This window comes from Equus przewalskii, chromosome 29 (assembly GCF_037783145.1).
Source record: "Equus przewalskii isolate Varuska chromosome 29, EquPr2, whole genome shotgun sequence".
Classification (NCBI taxonomy): Eukaryota; Metazoa; Chordata; class Mammalia; order Perissodactyla; family Equidae; genus Equus; species Equus przewalskii.
This window is the reverse complement of record NC_091859.1, coordinates 28,731,117-28,756,638: the sequence shown is the minus strand read 5'-3', so window position 1 is coordinate 28,756,638 and position 25,522 is coordinate 28,731,117. Positions and strand designations below refer to the sequence as shown.

General features: G+C 38.5%; 1 protein-coding gene and 1 long non-coding RNA gene across 12 annotated transcripts in view; one reads left to right on the top strand and one right to left on the bottom strand.

Moving 5' to 3' along the window:
• Positions 1-25,522, top strand: part of SLC41A2 (solute carrier family 41 member 2) — a 124,619-nt gene that overhangs the window by 94,958 nt on the left and 4,139 nt on the right. For 6 of the 9 annotated variants that reach the window (XM_070600771.1, XM_070600768.1, XM_070600770.1 and 3 more), the window contains exons 9-10: positions 874-1,005; positions 1,923-2,071. In XM_070600771.1, the coding sequence (XP_070456872.1) occupies positions 874-1,005; positions 1,923-2,071 (281 nt within the window). Of the gene's footprint in view, positions 1-873; positions 1,006-1,922; positions 2,072-6,407; positions 6,452-7,929; positions 8,132-25,522 lie in introns of those variants that run through there. The other 3 variants (XM_070600773.1, XM_070600774.1, XM_070600775.1) reach the window with 1 other exon arrangement.
• The window catches only part of LOC139080386 (uncharacterized), a 45,589-nt gene continuing 38,131 nt past the window's right edge, over positions 18,065-25,522 (bottom strand). Inside the window, exons 5-6 of one of the 3 annotated variants that reach the window (XR_011534870.1) lie at positions 24,545-24,641; positions 18,065-18,311 (exon numbers count right to left, since the gene is read on the bottom strand). This is a non-coding gene — a long non-coding RNA (uncharacterized lncRNA). The remainder of the gene's footprint in view (positions 18,312-24,544; positions 24,642-25,522) is intronic. The other 2 variants (XR_011534871.1, XR_011534869.1) reach the window with 2 other exon arrangements.

Sequence of the window (25,522 nt, the reverse complement as noted above, 5' to 3'; positions counted from 1 at the left end):
TGAACTGGTTCTAGAGGTCCCATGGTTACAGTGTCTCCTCCACCTCCCCAAGCATCTTTGCTTCACATGTGAGAAAGGTTCAGAAATGGATGGGATTTCTTGCCTGTGTGCCACCAAGGTTGGTTATCTCAAGTCTTCTGCCCTACCTCAGTCTGTCTCACAAGCACCCAGTGGAGGCCTGCGAAAATAGCCGGCAAGTGAATGTGGACTCCCCTTGTGTCTAGGGCTCCCAGGTATTCTAAATGGTTATGCTAGCCCCCACTTAGCATGGACGAACTTGAAATTTTCAGTTGTTTCCTCCTACTTGATTTTATGGCTACTCCCTCTTCCTGCCATAGTCTGTCTCAACCTAGAAGGGCAGACCACCCTTTGGAATTCATTTCACCTCTTCGCTCAACTCCTCTTCCTCGGAGTATGTGAGAGGATAATCTAGGTTAAAAGATGACTTTCTTGAGGGTTTTCTTTTTCAGTGCCTTACACCAATTTCTTTCATAACCTGAGAAGAAAAGTATCAAGCCAAGTCTATTTGAATAAATTTAGCATAGTCTCTCATTAAAGTGATAAATGCGAAACATCTTGTTACCTAGTTTTATATCTTGGTTGTGATAGTAATTTTTAAAAATTACTTGCTCTAGTCTGCTTTCAGACCAGACAGTGAATCAGATTTGAAAACTAATGAATGAGTCTTTCATAACAATAATTTTATGCCTTTGGAATCCCTACCTCAACATTAAATAGATCAACATTTCAGAAGAACTCTATTTTGTTTTCTTAGCCCAGGATCTGACGGGAGAGGCTTGCATTTGGTTGAATTTATGCAGGTTGTTTAAAATATGAGGATAACTGCTTTGTTTCTTTCTCCTTATGTTTCAGGGATCGGTGGTAATTTGGTGGCCATTCAGGCTAGCAGGATTTCTACCTACCTCCATTTACATAGCATTCCAGGAGAATTGCCTGATGAACCCAAAGCTTGTTACTACCCATTTAGAACCTTTTTTGGCCCAGGTGCGTGCTCGTGGATTTTTGCATATTTTATTTCAGGAACTAGTCCTCTCTAAGAATATAGGCAGGCCACATTCGTTGAATACATATTTTGTTTGTGAGTGTTGCACAACTTTTCTATTTCTGAGAGCTAAATAGATTTTAAATAGAATAGATTTTGTTCACTAACTCTCAGTGAACAAAAAGTCATCTGTATCAATTCTGCAGTTGCTGAGGAACTTTGTATGATTTTTCTCTTTTACTCCTTTCTCTGGGATGACTTGTTTATGAGTCAGGAAGGAGGAAATTTATGCGTATGAGAAAGCTCGGTGATTTAGGGAGACAGAGGTACTGTCTTTCCTATATTAATCTTTTTGGTCTTTCTGAACATGGGCATTTGATCCCAAATAAACAGGATGGAAAGTGATAACCTCAGTTACAAAGAACAGTCCGTTATTTATGTCACCCAGGCACGTGATTGCCAAAAACCTAAGATCACAATTTTAAACCTCACAGTTCTTGTCACCTTTTTTTTCTGATGAAAATAAACGTAATTAGTAACTTTTGAATGAGGATCAGGAATGCCCAGCCTTGTAATCTCAGTGAGAGAACTCTAAAGGAAAAGTAAAATTAAAACATTCTAGTACTTTAAAACTTTATGTTTTTTCTTTTGTCTTCTCTCTGTTTTTATGATAGTCAAGTCTGACCAATGTTCTTCATAGCAAGTTTTTATCAACCACCTTTCACTTAATTAACATATATCATACAATGAGAGTTTCAAAGAATTAGGTGAATTATAAATAGCTGAAATTTACTTTTAGCAGTTGAATTTTATGTGATGCTATGTAGTATAGTAACTAGAAAGTAACTCAAATTTTAATAACTGTGACCTATTATTAACCAAAATATGACTTTGACAAATTTTACATTTTATATTACAGGAGTAAATAATAAGTCTGCTCAAGTTCTGCTGCTTTTAGTGATTCCTGGACATTTAATTTTCCTCTACACTATTCATTTGATGAAAAGCGGTCACACTTCTTTAACTGTAATCTTCATAGTAGTATACTTATTTGCTGCTGTATTACAGGTAAGAGTTAAAATCCCAAAGCCTCTTTTATCCTCGTGCTGCTGTAAAAGTATAACTGTGTAAAGCTAAAAGCACATGAAATGATTTAATATTTCAAAAATCCATGGAAGGCCTTCGTATGGATTTGATCTTCTTAAAACCCATAAGTTCAGGACCACTTTTAATATGGATTGATAAGTAGAACCTTTGGGTTTCCTGTTTCCTGGATTCCCTGTCTTCCTTGTTTGTTACCTTGTTTTGTATGAACGCCATCTAATAGATGCCTGAGAAAGAGTGCATAAGAGTAAGTTTTTTGAGCCTTTGCAAATCCCAGGATGAATAAATTTAGATGCTGTCCTCAAGGATTCATAGTCTGGAGGGAAGACTACTACATGAACAGTTAATTATATTATAATGTAATATAATATAAATGCTGGGGATAGCTACGTGTAAAGTGCTTTCAGGGCTTGGAAGAAAAAGCAACTAACTCTACCTGGGGAGTAATATATTTCTACTGTTCAGTAGGGACAAAAGTTATCTCAAATGATTTTTTACTACTGGCCAACTTTATTGCTGTATATGATATGGTCATTTATTACAATTTATGTTCTCTGTGTGTCTAAGTTTTATGAAAAAGATGCATTTCTCAATCCCATGGGAAATATTCAGAGACTATTCTTTGGTCTTTTGATAAACATGCCATTTTTAGAGCATGTTTCTATTGCAGCTCTATGTCTTAGCCTCATGGGTTGATTTAACCTTTATGTTTATGGTTCTGTGCCAACATACTATCACACATTATTTTATTTAAGTCAATGAAGGATGTAAGTATTTTTTCTGAATTCATAAAAATATTAGATTTCAACCTATACTTGCAATATACCTACATGTCTTTTTTTAACCTCTGACCTAAATTCTGACAAGGGAAGTTTGAAAAACTGGAGTGGAGGAAAATTAAAATATCTTTTAGATAGATCTCTCTGTGTCTCAGTTACCGCCTCTATAAAATGAGAGGAACAGTATCTACCTCATAACTCATTTTGAGGATTAAATGAGTCAATTATATAAAGCTTGCTGTGTAGTAGATGCTCCATAAGTGTGAGCTGACACTGTTGTTGTTATTAAAAATAAAGTTGTAGGGGCCGGCCCCATGGTGTAGTGGTTCAGTCTGGCACACTCTGCTTCAGTGGCCCGGGCTCGCAGGTTTGGATCCTGGGGCATGGACCTACACCACTTGTCAAGCCATGCTGTAGCAGCGACCCACGTATAAAATAGAGGAAGACTGGCACAGGTTAGCTCAGGGCTAATCTTCCTCAAGCACACACAAAAAAAGAGGAAAGATTTGCAACGGATGTTAGCTCAGAGCAAATCTTCCTGACCAAAAAATAAAACAATAAAAATAAAATAAAATTTTGTAAATGGTGAGCCATTGATCTCTGAGGATGATTGGAAAATATTTTTTCATTATCTTATAGTGTTGATTGAATTTTCCTATGTGTCTTTTATGACTTTTATTTTTATGGATTTTAGTTTTTATTTTCTCCCCAAGAATCACATATCTACTAGACTAGATCTTTGTATTTGCATCTGACATTGTGCATTATTCCAGTGGAATAAGTTAGAATCAAATTGTAAATTCTCAAATCAAATCTTCATGCTCTGAAACTAACATAGACAATGCACACATAAGCACACACACTCACACAACTCTTTGGAGACCAAGGTTTAGATAAAAGATCTTGACCTTCCCCTTACTGCCTCAATCAACCCAAAGTTGGACAGAATGAAGAAATACTTTTTCGTTTTGCTGAGGAAGATTCACCCTGAGCTAACATCTGTGCCAGTCTTCCTCTGTTTCGTATATGGGTCTCAGCCTCAGCATGGCTGACGAGTGGGTAGGTCTGCACCTGGGATCCGAACCCACGAACCCAGGCCACCGAAGTAGAACGCACCCAACTTAAACACTATGCCATGTGGCCAGCCCCCAAGAAAGACTTTTTAAAGACTAAGACTCCTTGACCACTTAAGACTCACCTTTTCCTATTCTTTACCTGATGGCTTCCTTTTTTGATCTGGGTTAAATTTATATTCAGAATTTTGATTTGAGTTCTAGTTCTTACTCAAATATTTCAGTCCACACCATTCTTCCCATCCCTACACTCTGTATTTTGATTAAATATCATATAGTAAAGTTTTCTAATGCATGTTTAATTTCTCTCCATCTAGGTTCCTACCTCCTCGAGGGTAGAGACCAAGCCTTGTTCCCTTTGGTATTCCCCACAAGGTGTGATATAGTGGTTGTTTTTTTAATTCTTGGTATTTCACTCTCTTCCCAGACTAATATTCTTTGAAGAATCTTCCCCTCTACCCCCTAATTCACCAACCACCTAAAGGAAGGAAATCTGTTTGAAGGAGACTTGACATTGGGCTTATTATAATGACATAGTAACAATCTTTGCAGTATTTTTGCATTTACTCAGATGTCATCTCTTCCTGGAAGCCTTTCTTCAATACCTAATTTGCCCTTATTCTCTGTTCCCATAGTAACCTGTGAATACCATTATCCCAGCTTTTCCACATTACATTGACATTATCTGTTTATGTGTCTGTCTCACCCATTCTAGATAGAGTCTTTGTTTTACTCATTTTTACCTAGCCCCATCCCTAGCACTCAATTACTGTTTGTTAAATTGAGTGACTGTATCTTGGTAGCTCTGTCCCCTCCTTCAGTGAAAGGAGGAGAAAAGTTTACCACTGTATTTAGGTCCCAGAAATTCCAGAAAAATGGAAAAATCTAAATTTTCTTCCCCTTGCTTTCAATAAACACCAGTTTTCCACTGTTTCACTGACATAAGTATTCAAAATTAAAGGCAATGAAAAATAAAACACAAAACCCCCAAAATTCTATCAACATTCAATCAGAATTGTAAGGTTTTACTGAAACGTTTAGAGATATAGTGACTTGATAGCAAGAAAAAGCACAAGGTAGGGGTCTAGATAAAGCAAAATTGAACTGATAATTGATGAAGCTGAGTGATGGTGCAGGAGAATGATGTGGGTTAATTTATACTGTTCTGTTTACTCTGTGGACGTTTGAATTTTTCCATAATAAGGAGCTTTTAAAATTAAGGTTTTATTTCAGTTGTTAACATAGGAGTTTTCTTCAGAGCATGTTAGCTTTCTAATCTTGGTCCTGTAGCTGACTGTTTCTTACTTTAAGTGAAAAAGAAAAAGTTAACCTGAATTTGAAATTGTTCGGGTCTTGGAATGGTCAAGTTTGTGCCTTATTTTGCCCTTGGTGCACACTAACTCCAGTTTTTGAAACTATTTTTTAAGTTAAAATATCTACTTACATTTACAAAGTACATTGTTTAGGTATTTATGATGTGTCTTGCAATTAGAGGGAGCCTAACAAATGTGTTTTTATGTGACTTTTTCTTTTTTTAAAGATTGGCACCTGAGCTAACAACTGTTGCCAATCTTCTTCTTTTTTTTCCCTGCTTTTTTTTTTTCCCTCCCCAAATCCCCCCAGCACATAGTTGTATATTTTAGTTGTGGGTCCTTCTAGTTGTGGTATGTGGGACACCGCCTCATCATGGCCTAATGAGCAGTGCCACGTCTGCACCCAGGATCTGAACCCTGGGCCGCTGAATCAGAGTGCGCAAACTTAACCACTCTGCCACGGGGCTGGCCCCATGTGACATGTTTTTATGTGACATGTAAAATGTGTTTTTAAGGCCACTGAACCATTCAGTAGATGTGATGGACTGTATTCTTACTCATCTTCTTGCCCAGTGCCCAGGAGCAGTCAGAGCAGTTGGAACATGTCAAGGCCAGAGTAACGTGCAAAAGGCATTCATATTTGGTATACCGTCAGTCATATTGCATTTTGAGCTTGTTTTCAACAGTAAGGATGGATTGGCACCGAGCTAACCATCCTGTATTACCCATTATACCTTTTGTGCCATCAGTCAGCATTTATGAAACTGCTAGCTGTAGCTAAGGGTACAGTTGCTGGCTTTAGAACACAATTTTTCATCTATGTCACATTAGCCCATTAAACCCACAACTTTGATTTCATAGAACCAGAGTGTACTTTCTTCTACAAACTTAGAGACGCTTGGATTCTTTCTAAGCAGTCGTTTCCTCTGACAAACTTCACGTCTTACTGATTCACATGCTCCATTGACTGCTCAAAGCCTGTTAATTTGTGAAATCAAAAGCGTAATATGGAATTCCAGGCTGTGATGGACCTTGTTGGCCTTCCTTCGAAGATGTACAAAGGGAATCTTAATATCTTCTTCAGGGCTTTCCATCCCTAATTCATGTTTGCTTATTCTCTCCCATCTTTTTCAAGGACGTGGTATCTTGCCAGCATACAAAGCCTGAGAAGGTACAAAGGTAACTATCCATCAAATAAGCTGACTGGCAATCTCTTGAGCAAAGAAGGAAGAGCAGTACGTCATGGTTTATTTCCCTAATTTAATTTAAAGCCTCTACTAGTTCCCCTTTATGTTTGAAATCCAAAATGTGCTTTCTTTGTCTGCAAAAAAACAAAAGCATAAAGCTTGGATGACATACCATTACAAGAGGCAAAAAGATAGGTATTTATGGAATATATTAATATTTTTTCTTCTATAAAATATTTCACTGGGGAAGAAAAATGAGAATTTTCTAGCCCTGGATGCCTATTGAATTCCAACAACGTGTTTGTTAATACAATTGGTATGCAATGAATCAAAACCATTTCTAAATGCAGTTTTTAATTCCCTATTTTAGGCACTGACTGTGTCATACAGAAAATCAGGTCATTAAGAACTCAACCAAAATTCTTGCAGCACCAAATTCCAGGAGAAATTCATTGTGAGAGTTGGTTGTAGAAAACCTTTGTTCCTGGCTGTATCTGTGTTTTCTGGTGGGAGAGACAAGATGTTTCCTTTAAATGGTGGAATGGCAACAAATTCTCAATATGTAAAGTTGAGAACTGTAAAGACCAGGATTTTAGCAATTACATAGTATATATAGTCTTCCAAGTACTGTGCTAGTCACTGTACAAAAGAAATAGAAGCCATCGTCCCTGCTCTTTAGCATCTTCTCTTAGTTTTGAGAGGTTAGACTTAAATGCGTGAAACAACTAGAGAGGAGCCTAAGACTTACTCCTTATAACAATAGTCTTCTTCCTCTGGAACTTCAGAAGCAAATTTTGTGCCTAAGCCCGGCTTTCATTCTTTTTTTCCGTTTTTTTTTTTTTGGTGAGGAAGGTTGTCCTTGATCTAACATCCATGCCAGTCTTCCTCTATTTTCTGTGTATTTTGTATGCCACCACAGCATGGCTTGACGAGCAGTACATAGGTCTGCGCCTGAGATCCAAACCTGCAAACCCTGGGCCACCAAAGTGGAGTACACAAACTTAACCACTATGCAACCGGGCCAGCCCCTGGCTTTCAGTTTTTACAAGTGCTTTAATGGATTTTTTTTTTTTTTTTTTTTTTTTTGGAGAGAAGGATCAGAGTATATGTTATCGCTGGTGAGAAATTTGAATTAATATCAATAAATATGAAACGGTTCTTAGCAAAATAGTAATGCTTCTTAATATAATTTTAAAAACAGGAGTCTCATCAGTTTTTATTACTGCCTTTCAGTAGGCAATATTTGGTTTCCAATTTTATACTTCCGTGCAGATTGCTCCATCTTACATTTCCTAACAGGTTCGTATTCTCAAGAAAAACTGTTCTCAGCAAATCTCAAGCCCACCTTAAACAAGCAAATGTATGCGCCTCATAAGAAAGTTTGTAATCAGGATGTTGGTTAGTGAATTTCCTAAATGTTTCTGTTCTAAAAATAATAGTTGATGGTCCTTTTGAAACCTGTGTTTGCAGTATGAACGTGACTACCCCACAAACAGTACAAATGAAGAGCAGACATCTTCCACTTCTCTTCTAGTAGAACGGGCTCGGGGCAGACGTACGGCCTGCACACTGACTAAAAGAAGCCTGACAGTGTCTAAGTTCTGAAGTCACATTCACACGATTCAGTGTCATTATTCTAACTATAAAAATAAATGTTTCCACAGAAGAAAAATATTTGTAAGCCAGACTGTTGTCACATGCATTACAAAGGACAAAAGAAAGAAGAGGGAAGATAAGATCCCAACACACAGAACATTGAAAGAGCAGAGCTCTTGAGAGTCCGACCTGAATTTCTGCTCTGCTACTTATTTTGTGACTTAGTCAAGTTTCATAACCTCTCTGGCCTTGTTTTTTCCCTCCCCTTCAGAGGATGGTAATGAGGTCTAAGCTAATAAAGTACTTGGTAGAGTTCCTGGAACATAGTTTCCAATAATGGTAGTAGCCGCAGTTTGTCATCATTATTGTCATAGGCATCATTTTTTTCTTCCTCTCATCATTGGAGCTGGTTGTTCAGTGCCCTGAGGCCTTTTCCATGTCATCATTCACCATCTTTTGCTTACTGCAGACCTCTTTTCTTGCTCTTCTGATGAGTGCCGTAAGCTACAAGATACCACCCTTTCCTTGCTGACTCCCAAACTGATGTCTCCAGACTAGACTCCTATTCTCCGTCTCCAGTTAAATGTTGAAAAGACATCTCAAACTTAACATGTTCAAAACTAAATTCCTTACTTCCCCCACAATCTTTCCTGTATGACAAGAAGCCGCAAGTGGGTGTAGTGAAAAGAGAAACAGGCCAGGCTTAAGGTACACAAGCAAAGATCCCCTAAATCCCTCAGCCTTCAGCGGCTGACCCTGTGAAGTCTCTCTGGGATGGGGCGAGCTTTGCTTATGGACTTTCTCTCTCGTGTACTGCTGGTGCCCCAAATCCTGGCCGTCACAGTCATCACCATTATCTTGCTACTGATGAGTCCATGCCGTATAACAGGAAGACTCCTGGACTAGGAAAATCTATTTCTGGGTTCTAATTCTGGTCCCTTCCTAACTCCATAACCTTGGCTAAGTCACAGCACTGCTCTGTGGCTTAGCTTCCTCACTTGTAGTGTTAGGGTGAAGATATTAACACTAAGGTGACCATATAACCATACTCCAAACCAGGACATTTGAGAGTGAAAGGGAGCTGTTGATAATTATAATCAGAGTGACAAGCATAAACCATTACTATTCTGGGCAAACCAGGAAGTATAGTGACTCTAGCTGTCTATCAAATCCCCTCCTGCATTCATGATGTTTGATGTTGTGAATTCCCACTCCTACAGTAAGGATGATTTGTTACAAAGCATTATTGTACATAATTAGTAAAGTATATGCTAATAGCAATCTGGTAACTAAAACAGTCTATTAATATGAAAATCTATAATTATTACCAAAGTAATAATTAAGTTAAATTGGCTTCTATGGATTAGCCAGAGAACTCAGGCAATACATAAAATGTTGTTTTCGTGAAAAATCATATTCTGAGTCTAAAGAGCTAATTTTGGATTCTTTTTTTTTTTTTTTTTTTTTGGTGAGGAAGACCTGAGCTAACATCTGTTGCCAATCTTCCTCCCTTTGTTTGAGGAAGACTGTCCTTGAGCTAACATCTGTGCCAGTCTTCCTCTATTTTGTATGTGCGATGCCACCACAGCATGGCTTGATGACCGGTGCGCAGGTCCACGCCCAGGATGCGAACTCTCAAACCTGGGACCACCAAAGCAGAGTGCATGAACTTACAGTACGCCACCAAGCCAGCCCCTTGGATTGGTCTATTTTTAAGTTAGAAGCTATCTATTTTTAAATTTGTTTGGCCTAAAACAGTCTCCTTCGGGTTCCCAGGTACACCCTGTGGTTCTAACATCTCTGTGTTTTCTCTAGAAGTCTGTATTCACTCTTTCTTCCATAATTTAACTTGTTATTTTATAGCGTTCAGTTGCCTCTTCTCTTGATCTGTGGCTTCTGAGAGGAAGAGTGCTGGCCCTCTCATATGAGCCGGTTCATCTCCTTGTCGCCTAAGTTGTTCACTCTGAAAATTTTCCTTCTCTGACAGTTCCCTTCTTGAGGTTTGGTGATCTGAGCCACTCTTTCAGTTATATAAGAGTTTCAGAAATGATAATAGCTACTATTTATGTAGCGTTTATTATGAGCCATGCACTGTGCTAGGCCCTTTACATATATGAATGCACTGCGCACCCACCACAGCCCAGGGAGGTAGGTGATGCTGTTAGCTCCCATTTACAGATGAGGCAGTTGACGTGGAGAGCAGCTGAGTGGCTTGTCCAGGTCCGTGCAGCGAGTTTGCATCTGGCTCCAGTCTACACTCCTAATCACTATTACAAGAATAATTTCAATACTTTTTTGTTTGCTCTTCCTGAGGGTTGTACATTTTAGGATGGCAATTTCTGAAGGCTTAAAGCTGTCTGTTCTCTCTGGCTTCATTACATCTGCACATTTCTCCCAGCCAGGAGTTTTGCCTCGGAAGGGCATTCATTCCACGGGGTTTACACAGAACCTCTGCCTACTGAAGTCAGGTAGGAATCCAGTCAAGGATAAATGTGTCCTCAGTGTCCTGAGAGAGGGGCGAAGTGCCACGGAACTTCAGCAGTGGGAGAGGTTTCTTCCTATCTGGGGAGGGAAGTTTGAGAATGGATAAAATTTTGCTGTGGAAATGAAACATTGAGAATGTCCTTTCAACAAAAGGGGGTAGCATTAGGTAAATGAGAAAACTCAGGGTATTTACAGACAAGAGTAGGAAAATTTCTGAAGCATAGGGCTTATGAAAGGAAGGGATGGAAAATAAGCTTGAAAATTACAGGTTGTGGCAAGATCATGAAAGATCTTGAAGACCAGACTAAAGAGTTTAGTTTATTCTCTAGAATGATGATTTTCAACATTTTTCCCACTCCTAACAAACTTGAGAGATCTGAGACATTCCTCTGATGCACCATGGGATGGTATGTAAGGGCCTGTGCTCTGGTTCCCACCACTTACTACCTGTGTCAGTTTAGGCAAGGTAACCTCTCAGAGACTCTGTTTTCTCATCTATAAAGAGAGGCTAAGAGTAGACCTACCTCATGGGTTGGTACAAGGATGAAATGAGATAATGCGCATGAGGCACTATTGTTGTCTTATTTTAATATCATCATCATCAGTATTTGTGGATTACTGCGCAATGAGTCTGGGAGGGTGTCAGTGAGGGGATCAGAACCTCTGGAATCTAGCATTAAGAATCCCTATCATGATTCTGATACCCCACTCATTCCTTGGGTCATTCTTCTAAATAAGGAAGAATGAAGGCATATGGCGGCAACATGGCTGTAACTGGAATCCCAGGATAACCACCCAATAGCTGGACAAGTTAATTGGCTTAGCCTTGGGCAAGTTACTTAATCCCTTGGGGTCTTATTGTTCTTGCTTGTAAAATGAGGATAACGATTCCCCTTTGCACAGTGGCTATGATATTTAAATACCTAGCACACAGTAGGCCTTCATTAAATGGTGTGGTGATGTCTTTTTTATTACGATGGTAACTCAAATCCTATTCCCAGATGGCATCTCAAAGGAAAGAGCTAAGCAACCAGGGGCTTTTGACTGGTTGCCTGACCTCACTCACACTCTCTTCTTGCTCCTCAGGATTTAAATCCCCCAGATTCCAACTGGAAAGGAAAGATGGCTTTATTCATTCTGTGCGGCCCTTCTGCCTCTGTCTCTTAATTGCTTTCCGTCTGTCAGCTTGGGTTGAGGGGAACGTGTGAAGAGAATGCTAAGGGAAATGTGAGGGGAGGATCTGCAGTTCCAGGAATTTTTTCCTAGCTGTAAGACATCTGCTTTATCTCTGGGAGTTGATTAATATGGTTACCTTAAGGTAGGAAGTTGAAACAGGTGAATTTTTGAGATTCCTTTTTAGCCTTGTGATTGCATTTTTGTGATACAATAGTGTATTACGCTATTATAGCTTAGGTTGTAGGGTCTTAAAATTGAGACACTTTCCTAAACCCATATTTATGATTAATTCTCTAGCTGGGTATGCTTGGGCTCCAGGCCAGTAATGCACAGAAGATGAAATGACTGCCTGCCTCAGTGGAGGCACAGCCTGCTGGATCCCCGCGTAGCAAGGCATTGAGACAGGGAGCTCTTCTCAGTGTTGTCAAGCCTGATGAAGATGAAGGTAGGACCAGAGAAGCTGAGCCATCTTTTTCTGGTGTTCTGGCGAGGACGTTACCGCCTGTGCTCTGAATCCTGCTGAGACTGCAGACGTGACTTAGAGGAATTTTCACATCACCTACAAGAAAGTCTTATAGCATAGCTATGTGAGAGAACTAATTGAAAAGCATAGAAACCACTACTCAAGGAATTTGCGAGAATAAAATCTTGGTTGTGACCCTAGAATATTCACCCAAAATGAATCATTCTATAATTTAAAATCTTTAGCTATTTTTTTAAAATAAATATTTAGTGCCATACCACTTTTTTATTTTAAAGCTAAATGTCAGTGTTAGTTCTGCATAACAAAACTAAAGTGTTATGTTTGTATCATCTAGGGAAGTATATTAAAGCAAAAAGTCCCTAAAGATTTTGCATTTATTAAAAGGGGCGTTTAAAGGATGTCAAAGGATGATGAGACCATCCTTCAGCATCTGAAATAAAAAGACCGAGTTGAATGTACTGCTCACTCTTATAAAGGAGCTAAGCTGGGAGCAGATGGAATCTCTCCAAGCAGAGAAACTGCAGGTCTTATGTCAGGATTTAGGCAAGTGCAGAGTTCAGGGCTGGGCAGATGCTCGAAGGCTGAGAAGGCTGATGTCGTCTGTGGAAGTATGGGTACCTGGCGATAAGTACTGTTGTTTAGTTGGTCCTCAGAGGTGTATTTACTGAACCGGATTTGTTGCTGATAGGCTACTTCAGAAGCAGGGACTCTCATTGATTGGCTGGCTTCTAAGACATACTCAATAAGGCAAGTTGTTTATTGATTGAATTTAAACTAGTTCTGGTGGCTTCTTGTTAGCACAGCTGAAGAAGAGTCTTTTGCTAGGAGTGTGGGAACTTTTTACGTTCTCGGTCCCCAGTTCTTCACTCGAAGCTGCAGGATAGCATTAAGGATTGTCCAGACCTTCCCCTCTGTTGCTGATTCTTCTTGAAGATAGATTTTATTTGCGAAGATCTGACTTTCAGTTTGAGTGAATCAGCATAATTTCATGTATGTTTGTCCTTAAATCATTTATTGAAACATCTGCTGGGACAGTGGCTGTGTCAAAGCATAAGAGACACTGGACAAAAAACATTAAATGACCGTGAGATAAACAGGAATAATTAGAAGTATTATAAGAAGGGGCTGGAATACCCTTTTCTACCATAACCTAAGATTCTTCAGGCCTGACCAAGAAAACCAGTCCGAGTGATTCTGGCCAGGCTGCCTTTTCTTTTAGCTTAGATATAGATTGTTTACTTCACCTGTAATGTTCATTCAGGCGTAACATGAAGTGTTGGCAATGGTTTCGGTTTGCCTAAAGAAAGTCCCAAACCATTCTATCATCTGTGACTACTACTGTTGTTTTGATGATCTGGGGTGGAAGCTGCCTGCTTTGTGTGGTCATCTCTTTGTTTTGAGTATCTTGCGTTAACAGTCAACTCCCATGACTCCTCTGCTCTGGAGAAGCTCAGTTCAGGTTCTCTAACGGTGTTGCTGTTCAGCTCTGCTAAGGTCCCTTCCGTTTTCTTTCCAGAGGATGTTGCTAGTTCAAGCTCATTCAGGGATTATGTTTTATTCATCATAATAGACTCGGCATCCAGCCCCTGCCTGCTACAGTCAATATTTATAAAATGAATATTCAGCTTTATATTATTCTTGGATTATTTTAGGCATTTCAGTTATGTTTCTTCATTGAGATTCTGATCTCATTGGAAGCAATAACTATGTCTTATTTTTCTCTGAATGCTCCAGAAAGCTTATCACAGTGTTTTCTATGTTGGGTATAAATAAATATTCGTTAAATTGGATTCAAGATATATTGAGTGTACTTTGTTTGGGTAATAGGGCAGATAGTTGACAAGATTCCTCATCTAAAAGAAATAGCAGATCTATTGGAGAGGTGAAACATACACATAAAACAATTTAAAGATGATGCTTTTTTCTTTTTTTTAAAGATTTTATTTTTCCTTTTTCTCCCAAAGCCCCCAGTACATAGCTGTGTACTTTTAATTGTGGGTCCTTCCAGTTGTGGCATGTGGGATGCTACCTCAGCATGGCTTGATGAGTGGTGCCATGTCCGCGCCCAGGATCCGAACCGGCAAAACCCTGGGCCACCGAAGCAGAACACGTGAACTTAACAATGTAGATTTTTTGAACATCTCAGTCACTTAAACAGAATGCTAAACTTTAAAGTTATTCTTAAAAGTAAATAGGGGCCAGCCCCTTGACCAAGTGGTTAAGGTTCCACACACTGTGCTTCAGAGGCCCAGGGTCACGGGTTCAGATCCTGGGCACAGACCTACTCCACTCATCAGCTGTGCTGTGGAGGCATCCACATACACAGTAGAGGAAGACGGGCATGGATGTTAGCTCAGGGTGAATCTTCCTCACCCCCCCCCCCAAAAAAAAGCAAATAACATTCATGATGAAATACTATACAGCAAGGATAAGGAATGACCTACAACTTTATGCAACAATATATTCACAACAATATTGTGAATCTCACAAACATAGGGTCAAGCAAAAGAAGCCAGACACAAAAAGAGCATATAATGTATGATTACATTTATATTAAGTACAGAACTGGGCATTGACAGCTAAAAAAAATAAATGTAAATGAAGTTTGATAACTTCTGCCAGAATAGAACTGAGACAAAGTAGGGAACAACAGCTTATGCCTTCTAATTCAAAAATTTTTTGATGGGTGATCAGGCTCATTCTGGCCCTCCTGCCTGCCCAGCCATTTTACAGCCACGGTTCTTGAATAGTTCATTCAGAAGGAGAACATGAACTCATACTTATGTCTATTAACTGCCAGACAATATGTATTTTATTTACATTATTTCGTTTACTCCTTTTAGCAGTCCTCTGAGATATGTACAGTCTTCCCTGTTTCCAAGTGACAAATACAAGAAACTGAAAGCTTACAAAGTTTGCCCAAAGTAATAGAGGCAGTTAAGTGGTTGATAAAATTTGAACTTTAGATTTATGTTACTCCAAAGCCTTTGTTCTGTCTACTCCATCACAGGATAAGTAAAAAGATGGAGAACTTAACCTGGTAATTTCATTATTTGTTGGTGGAGGATGACAGGAAGAGGCCCTGTACTCTAGGGCAGGGATCACCAAACTTTTTCTTGAAAGAGCCAGATAGGCAACATTTTAGGCTGCAGGCCCTGTGGTCTCTGTCCCACGTACTCAGCTCTGCCATGACAGCACAAAGGCAGCCATCAACAACATGTCCATAGATGAGCATGCTGTGTCCCAGCAAAACTTTACTTATGGACACTGGAAACTGAATTTCCTGTAACGTTCATGTCACAAGATACTATTCTGCCTTTGATTTTTTTTCAATCATTTAAATATGTAAAAACCATTCCTAGCTTACAAGCCATACAGGTGGCAGGCCAGAATTGTCCTGCAGGCTCTAGTTTGCTGGCACCTTCTCTAGGCTCGACTGGAGTCCTTATATATTTTTAAGAATTCCCTTTCTAGACAGGTTCAAAAGCTCAGCAGATATTTGTCAGATCTCTCCGATGTGCTGCACACTGCTACTTGACATACAAAGATGAGCCCTCCAACCCACAAAAGCAATTTAAAAGAAAGAACATTAAGATGGAACTTGCATATAGTAAAATACACGCATGTAAAGTGTGGAGTTTGATGAGTTTTGACATATGTGTACACCCAGATAAGAACCACCATAACCAGCATAGAGAACATGACCTTCACCCCCAAAAAATTCCCTCACGCCCCTCTGTAGTCAGTTCCCCTCCCTCCCTGCTCTAGGCAACCTCTGATCTGCTCTCTCTCACTGTAAATTATGTTTCCCTTTTCTAGAATTTCACATAAATGAATCTAAGTATGTACTCTTTGTTATCTCCTTGTTTTACACACCATATGTTTTTTAAATTTATCCATATTGTTCAATGTATTAGTAATTTGTTCCATTTTTGCTGCTTAGTAATCCACTGTATGAATATACCACAGTTGGTTTATCCATTCACCTGCTGATGGACATTTGGTTTGTGTCCAGTTTAGGGCTATTATGAATGAAGCTGCTATTAACATTCATGTATAAGTCTTTGGGTAGACATATGTTTTCATTTCCCTTGGGTAGACACCCAGGAGTAGAATTGCTGAATCTTATGGAAAATGCATATTTAACTTTATGAGAAACTGCCAAGCTGTTTTCCAAAGTGATTATACCATTCTGCATTCTGATTAGTATGAGAGTTCCATTAGCCTCACATCCTCACCATCACTTAGTATTGTCGGTCTTTTTACCTTTAGCTGTTCCAGTGGGTATAAAGGTGGTGTCTCATGGTGACCATAATTTCCATTTACCTGCTGAGGACTAGCATTGAGTATCTTTTCATGGATTTCTTGGCCATTCATGTTTTCTTTTGTGAAGTTCAAATCTCATGTCCACTTATTTTTTATTGGGTTGACTTATTATTGAGTTATAAGAGTTCTTTATATATTCTGGACACAAGTCCTTTGTCAGATAGATGTATTGGAAATATTTTCTCCTAGTCTCTGCATTGCCTTTTCATTTTCTTAATCACGTGTTTTAATGGCAGCAGTTTCAATTTTAATGAAATTCAGTTTATCATTTTTTTCTTTACGGTTACTTTTTTGTATCCTAATAAATCTTTGCCTATCCCTAGGTTGTGAGAGGTGTTTTTTCCTGTATTTTCTTTCAGAAATGTTCTGGCTTTAGCTTTTCTTTGGATCTCTGATTTATTTGCAGTTAATTTGTGTGTGGTGTGAGATACTGATTGAGGCTCATGATTTTTCCATGTGAACACCCTGTTGTTCCAGCACCATTTATTGGGAAAACTGTCCTTTCTGCCCTTGAATGACTTTAATGTCTTTGTCAAAAATCAATTTACTATATATGTGGATCTATTTCTAAATGGTGTTCTCTTCCATTGATTTATATGTCTTATGCTAGTTTTCTTTTGAGCCTCAACATCTTTTTAATTTTAGTCTCAAAAAGAAATCATTTACCGTTCTTTTTAATTGCAAACTCTCTTCTTTATGTAGATCTCAGTTCACTTATATGAATATTTATATTTTTACAGGTATAGATATGCCAAAATAGGCAAATCTAATGTAGATGTGTTTCTGTCTGCAATTCGTGCCAAATCAACATCCTTCTATTCTCTACTTTTAACATAGAGTTCTTAGTGTGCTAGCATTTCAACAGCAGCAGTAATTGTATTTATGAATCCTTATATGATATTGTATCTCAAACCTTATGGATGTCCAAGTTGTTTCTGTCTGGGCTTTCACACTTGTCACTTCGTAGCTACTTTTTCTAAGATGTTAATTAAATTAATTAAGCATGTACCTTCTTTTTGTACATCCAACTCTATTCTCTGCTTTTCTCCATATTCTGTCTCTAACCAATGACTTTAGACCCTTCTACAGCAAGAAAAGATCTATTTTGTAGGTTTCAATCCCTCTATTATTTCTTTGCCCCCCCCGACTTTTATCCCCTCCCATAAAAATGAGTTGTCTTCTTTTCAGGGTTTGTTTACCTTTCTTATGTCAAAGAAGTTCAGAGCAAATGGATCTTTTTATTTTATTTGCAGTTAAAATGTTTTTCAGGTAGTTCCATTTCCTAGCAATATCCATTACTCAGTTCCTACAGATTTCAAAGTTATCCTTTTAAATCTGTTTTCTGAGACCATATGTCACTTAGTAAAGTGAAAAAACAGATCTTTATAGTGAGCTTAGGCAAGGAAGGGATTTTTGGTCATTGTTTCATGAGGATTTTTTTTTTAGTTTATTAAGTTTTGTTTCTTACCATAAAGCAATATATAGTCATCGTTGTAAAATTGCCCATAATCCCCACACTCAAAGACCAACACGTTTTAGTATGCTATAAAAAAAATATATTATTTCTCAAATTTGAGTAACATATTGGAAAGGCATTCAGTAAGTAGTTTTAAATGAATGGATATCTTTTTTCCAGTGAAATGTTTTGCTGGGCAGCAGTCTTCCTGCTTGAAAGCAGGCTGGTATTAGAAGCAGGACCATCTTTGGGCAACAGGCGGAGGGTGAAGGGGGGGCACCTGAGTTATCCAGGGCCTGATGTCCGCTGATTGCGTCTTTCCCCAATATTCTGTGAATATTAACAGCATTATAGTAATTTTACTTAGCGCACAGTACAAAATCAATAAATGTTAATTTCATATAGTAGTTTATATATGTTTTATTTTCATCTTTTTTCCTCTTATTATTAAACTAAGAAACATCTTACTTAGTTTGACTTTTTTCTTGATTTTCAGGTTATTTCCTAATGTTAAGTGACATTAGCTATCACTAGTTCTTTGCATGATTGGAACAGACTGACGTAGTCAGATGAGAGAGTGATCAATGATGGGCCAGGGTTAACGAACCCAGCCAAAAAATTATTATATTTAAAAAAAAATTAATTGTATATTAAATATTGAATAAACAATAATGATATCCACAAGGTATGAAGAATAATAATACAGTGAACACAAAGATACTCACCAGTCAGTTTAAAAAACATAACACTACTGATACCCTAGTACCTATACCTTTAAAAGCCGCCTGTGTGCTCCTTCCTCCTCCCAGAGCAAACTGTTGATGCTGCATTGGATGGCTAACAAGTCTTTGCTTTGCCTTGTGATGTAATGCAAATACTTGGATACATAAAAATATATTTTTTAGTTTTGCATGTTTGAGGAATTTATAAAAATGGAATTGTATTGAATATGCGTCCAAGTGACGTTCTTCTCTTGCTCAGCATTGTATTTGAGATTAATTCACATGTGTAACTGTTGTTCATCTGCTTTACTGTTATAAAGGATTTCATTCTATGAATAGTCCAAATTCATTCATCCATTCTTCTTTTAACAGACTTTTAGGTTGGTTGTAGTTTTTTGCTGTTAAAAATCAAGGCTATGAACATTGTCGTATGGTCTCCTGGAACACATTCTAAGAATTTCTTTTGGATAGAAGGTCTTAACCGTTTTTGTGCCTTCGATTCCTTGGGAAGTTTGGTGAATATTCTGGGCTCCTTCTCAAAATGAGCTTCATTCATTTCCCACCTTCCCCCACCTGCTACCTCACAAAAATGATTCAGACCAAAGAAAAGGTGCTTTTATCTGAATATCAGCAGATTGAATTCCTGTTGACTGATAATCCTAAATTCTTCTTGGCAGACGTTTAAATATTAGATTTTAATGAGTAGCCTTTTCAGTCTGGAAACTGGCTTAGGGGAAATGAATTCAGCCTTTGTAAGTTAGGGGTTCGGAAGAACCGTACTAATTTGCTATTCCTGGTGTTTGTATCATATTTCTAAGCATCTCTCTCCCAAAGAAATCACGTTTCTTCACACAATACACGACAAGGCCACTTCTGGCAGCTGGGGCACTGAGGGGACACTGGTGCATGGGACTGTTGATTTTAGCTCAAAGGAGGAGCCAGCCGAGGGAATCAGTATCATCCAAAGCAAATACATATTCTTGTGCTTTACATATTTATTTAAATTCCAAGCAATACATCTGGGACATGCATAATTAGCTGGGGCTACAAAGTTGCCTTTTTTGGAAGGTATATTTACCTAAAGAAGTTATGCGTATTTTATGAAAAACAAACAGACGATGTGAAAACACAGTCTACCCTCGGTTTGATTTTTGATGCGTTTTCCCAGTGAAAAGCATGCATTCACAAACAATCATTTGGTTTTAAAATAAAACATGTTGCATTAAGAAGTATCTGATACTTATTGTGATTTTAATAATTCCTTATACACAAGTGTTCCAAGGAAACACTGATATCCTTTGTTAACTAGCAAAAAAAAAAATTAATAAATTTAAACCTGTTTGAACTTTAAGTTGTCACAATACCTTTAAAAAGAAATTGGATAGGAAGGGAACTTAAATAAATCCAGTTACTGGAATAAGAATGTGGGGGGGGGGGATGCAAAAGTAAGGAGAGCAGTCACTACGTAGCTTATGACAGCAAATTTCTCCTCTTTGTACTTTAGAGCCAGAGCAGACTGAGGACACAAATGCATCCATTTTAAAGCAGCCCACACTAAGGCCCAGGGAGGTGAAAGGTCACACCTCTGTTCCAATAACGTTTCAAATAAAGGTCGTAAATTCTGAGGCAGCATAATAATCGATGAACAATGATGGTGGCACTAATATTTATTAGTACTTACTATTTGCCAAACATTTGCTTAACCCTCTACAAATATTATCTCACTTAATTTCTGCACTCAGCCCGTGGGGCAGGTAATGGTAATCTCATTTTAGAGATGAAGAAACTAAGACTTAGAGGTTTTTTCACTTGTTGAGAGAAGCACAGTTATTCGGGGGGGGAGGTGCCCCTTCAACAGCAAACATTTGTTTCAAGCTTATCAGGTATAAGTATTTGGCTAGAAACCAAGAGATCAGATAGAAAGAAGACATGGTTTATCCCATCCAGGGATTTCCATGTTAGATCTACTGTATAAGATGGGCATGTGAGATCAGTAGCTTTCAAATGTTTTTGACGAAAGCCCTCAGTAAGAAATATGTTTATATTGAAACTAATGCACACATTTTTATATATCTTATTTATCTATAAATATGTGTCATTTCATAGCTGAATAAAAGTTTTATAATATATCCTTACTGTGTGCTATACAAGCTAATACTTTCTATTGTGTTCCATTCTATTCTATTTCATTCTTTTAAAAGACCAATGACATTAATTGATTTCATAGTGCGTTCCTTGGTCACATATTGAAAAAAGATATTTTATATATATTTTTTTAAAAAGATATTTATGTGTGTGTAAAACATGAGATACTAATAGTCCTCCAGAACTCCTCTAGCTATTGTTTCTTTCTTTCTTTCTTTCTTTTTTTTTTTGGTGAGCTAACATCTGTGGCAGTCTTCCTCTATTTGTATGTGGGATGCTGCCACAGCATGGCTTGATGAGTGATGTGTAGGTCCGCACCTGGGATCTGAACCAGTGAACCCCAGGCCACTGAAGTGGAGCATGTGAATTAAACCACCTCACCACGAGTTGGCCCCAGCTCTTTCTTATTTATCTCTGTATTGAACGTGGATTGCTAATTTGGCTTTATCAATTTAAGAAATTATTTGTAGACTTTTGGTGGTGGATGAGGATTTAGCTATCTTACCCCATGCCTTATTTCCCCATCTTCCATCCTCCTAATGTAGTAATGCTCAATTTTTATTTAATAAATAAGTATTGTTTATATTCTATGACTGTAAATATCATTTATCACAGAGCCAAGTCATGATTATATTTCTTTTTATCTCTCTTTAATTTTTTCTGGAAATAATTGCCCTATTTTTGCACTTGCATAGTTTTCTATATACCTATCCTTAATTTTTTCCCAAGTGCTGTCATACACCTATAGTTAGCTTTTGCCTCCAAAACTCTGTTATATCGATACTTTGCCTTTATCCTGGAGACCGCATTTCCAGAGCACTCGGTCCTCCCACTGTGTCTGGACCCTGACTCTCCAGTCCACGGCACAGCTCTCATCCTGGAACCTTCCCTCGCTGCTCTCTCAGTTTGGCTCTTCTATTTTCTGGATCCCAGTTCTTTCTCTTTCTTGGTTCTCTCCCTCATTTTACATCAACACATTTTCAAGAAAGTTTCAAAGAAAGAGACCAAGGGAGAAAACTTTTCTGAGGGCATGCACTCTTAAAATGCCCTTAGTTTACCCTCAACATGTGGTTGATAAATTGACCAGGCACAGAATTATAGATTGGAAATCCTTTTCTCTCAAGATTTTGAAAGCTTTGCTCTCGTCTCCAAGTGTTGCTGTTGGAAAAGTCAGATTCTTGTTTCTTCATATATGACCTGTTTTTTTTTTAATCATAGTGAATATTTATTATGTTCTTCCTTTGCGTCAAGCACTGTTCTGAGTATTCTGCACTGTTTATGCTCATGTCGTCATCTCCATGACATGGGGATTATTTTCTGCATTTGCAGGAGGAGACTGAGGCGTGGAGAGGTTAAGCAGCTTGGAAGTGGGAGAAGGCTGTTGACTGGGCACTTCACTAGTGGAGGATGGGGGATTGGCCATTTAACTGGGAACCCCACAAATCTGTCATCTGATCTCCTCTCTGGGGTTATACTCCTGCCTGTTACTATTCTTGAAACAAAGCAGAGGTCTAAGGGAATCCCACTGTTGACTATGCAGCCTTCCAGTTCACCCTCATTCTCAGCTAATGCCTCAAGCTTCCTGGTGTCCTCGAGTCCTGTGTCCTTCCCATTCAGTTTCTCCAGGAAACGTCTCTCTATTTTCCTACCTGGGGAGGACAGTTGCAAGAATGATGAAAGAATGTAGACATTTGCTCCCTCCATGTACAGACATTTAAATAATCCTTTGGTGTTAGCCTCAGCATCCTTTGGTACTTACAAGTCCAAACCTTTCATGGACCCTACAGGGCATACTGACTTCCTTTCTTGGGCATCCCTCTGGGCAAGTGTTCTAAGTTGTAGCTTGGCCAGCCCTGGTCCCTGAGTTAGCACTGCCCCCGCTGCTTACACTTTTTTTTATTATGAAATACAAATGTACAGGAAGTTATAGGAAATAACATAACCATGTATTTACCACCCAGCTTTATCAACTCTTAAATTATTTAAGCAACTATTTCAAAATGATCAGTAAAAATGCACCTTATAAATGGTTGATGCCTCCTGTGTATCCCTTCCTGGTCCCATTTCATTCCCTCCTTAGCAGTTATCAGTGTTCTAAATTGGTGTGTTTCATTGCCATGTGTGTTTTTATACTATTGCTGCAGATGTATGAATCTATAAGTAACATATTGTATTGTTTTTCATTTTTACAAACCTTAGTAGAATCATATGCTTTACATAGTCTTCTACTGCTGTTTTCATTCAAACTTATGCTTTTGAGGCATATTCTTATTGATTCATGGAGCTCTTTTTCATTCATTTAGCTTCTATATAGTGTTCAGTGTATGACCTAAGAGTTAAAGTAGCCATTCTTCTGTTAATAGACATTTTAGGTTATTTCCAATTTTTGACTTTTACAACAACAGTGCAAGGAATATTCTTGAGCATTTCTCTTAGTAGGCATGTGTGAGTTTCCCTGCAGAGCTTGCACAGGTAGACCAAGATATTGGTCCTCTCAGTCCCTGGGGTAGCCACATGGGACCTGGGGTCAGTCGAGCCCCTAGGCCAGCCTCCTGCAGCCATGAGCAGTTTTATCCTTTTATCCGTGTTATGGAAGGAAAAGAATCATTGTTCATGTGAGATTGTTGAATTAAGATGCACGACTCAAATTTGATACCTATTGCCAAATTGGTCTCCAGAGTAGTTGTGCCAGCTCACAGCCCTATTGCCGATGCAGAGTTCTTTTTACCAAACATTGTACTCTACGGGTGGAGAAGAAGTTGGGCTTGAGTATTAGACTATATGAGTTTGAGCCTGACTCCACCTACGAGCTGTGTGATCTTGGGTGGGTTTCTTACACTCTACATAAGCCTTGGTTTCCTCAGATGTCAAAGGGATAGTAATAATCCATGGCATGTTACAGAGATGTTTAAGAATTATACATGTGAGTTCATACACGTGAACCCCTTTGTACGCTGCGTGGCCCCATCACAGGCCATTTCAACAACAATATTTGCTATTATTATCGTGTAAAAGTTGATTTTTGCCAGTCAAATGGGTATGAAATGGAGTTTAATGTGGTTGTAATTTGAATTCCCATATTATTACTCAGGTTGAGCATCTTTTCATATGAGCATCTTTTCCTTTTCTATTCTATTGGATTCTTTATTTTTCTTATGAACTGTAGGAGTTCTCTGGATAGTCTCTCTAAATATTCTGAATACTAATTCTTTGTCAATTATATGAAATGCAGAGATTTTTTTTCCAAGCCTGGGGCATGATTTTAAGTTTATGGTGTTTATTGAATCACAGGAATCTTTAATTTAATGTAGGTTATAAACTGTTCCTTTAAAATATTATGCACTTTATTTATGAAATCATTCCCTACATCAAGGTCATAAAGACATTTTCTTACATTTTCTTATAAAACTTTTCGAGGGGCCAGCCTGGTGGCATGGTAGTTAAGTTTGATGCGCTCTGCTTCGGTGGCCTGGGTTCACTGGTTTGGATCCTGGGAGCAGACCTACACCACTCATAAAGCCATGCTGTGGCAGTGTCCCACATACAAAATGGAGGAAGATTGGCACAGATGTTAGCTCAGGGCCAATCTTCCTCAAGCAAAAAGAGGAGGATTGGCAATGGATGTTAGCTCAGGGCCAATCATTATCACCAAAAAAAAAACGTTTTAAGTATTGTTTTTTATACTTGAGTCTTTACCTGGAATTTGTTTTGGGGTATGAGGTAAGGATGCCATTTTCTTTCTTTCTATATGAGTAAGCATTTGTCTCCTGAGTAGGGGTTGGCACACGTTTTTCTGTAAAAGACCAGATAGTAAATATCTAAGGTTTTGTGGACTATATGGTCTCTGTCACAACTACATAGTCCTGTCATCAAAGCACCAAAACAGGTTCCTTAACCTCTCTGACTCCATTTCTCAATATGAACATCAGGGATAATAATGGTACCTACTCCATGAGAAGGTTGTGAGGAGTAAATAATAGATAAATAGACAGTAAGTCAACAAGTGGGTAGAGTTGTGTCCAAGAAAATATGTACAAAAAACAGGCAGCAGGTTGAATCTGGCCCACAGGCTGTAGTTTGCCAACCCTTGTTCCAGACGAATCTCCCAGTGAGCGCAGATGCTGTCCAGGGAATTAGTAGGTTATATATACCACATATGTGAGAAATGCATTATATAAATGTATTTATATAAATGTATTGCTAATGTATTGTTAATATATAAATATATATTATAATACATATATAATAGAGATTTATTTATTTACATTTCCTGCCAATCCCAGAGAAATTGCCTATCCTTATTCTCTTGCTTCTCCTGCACACATTACTCACTCACTTGGCAAATTTCTTCATTGAACAGCCATATACTCCGGTAATACAGAGTTTACTACGTAACTTGTCCCATTTATAGACCCCCCAAATTGTTTTCTAAAAAGCTCTTTGGGGAACTTTGATCCTTTAGCCTGAAACTCTCCCTCTGAAGTTGTGATAAACTAGCGTCTCCTGACGCAGTAGCCTTCGTCAGTTTACGTCCCCCATCCGTGCCCAGGACGAACGGTTCTTGTTCTTAAGGAGTCTCTCGGGTGACGCTGATTCGCGTGCATCTAGTCAGATATCCATCAAGTGTCTGCTTTGTAAGCCCATCCCTTGGCTAGCACTGAGGACGCAGGGTGA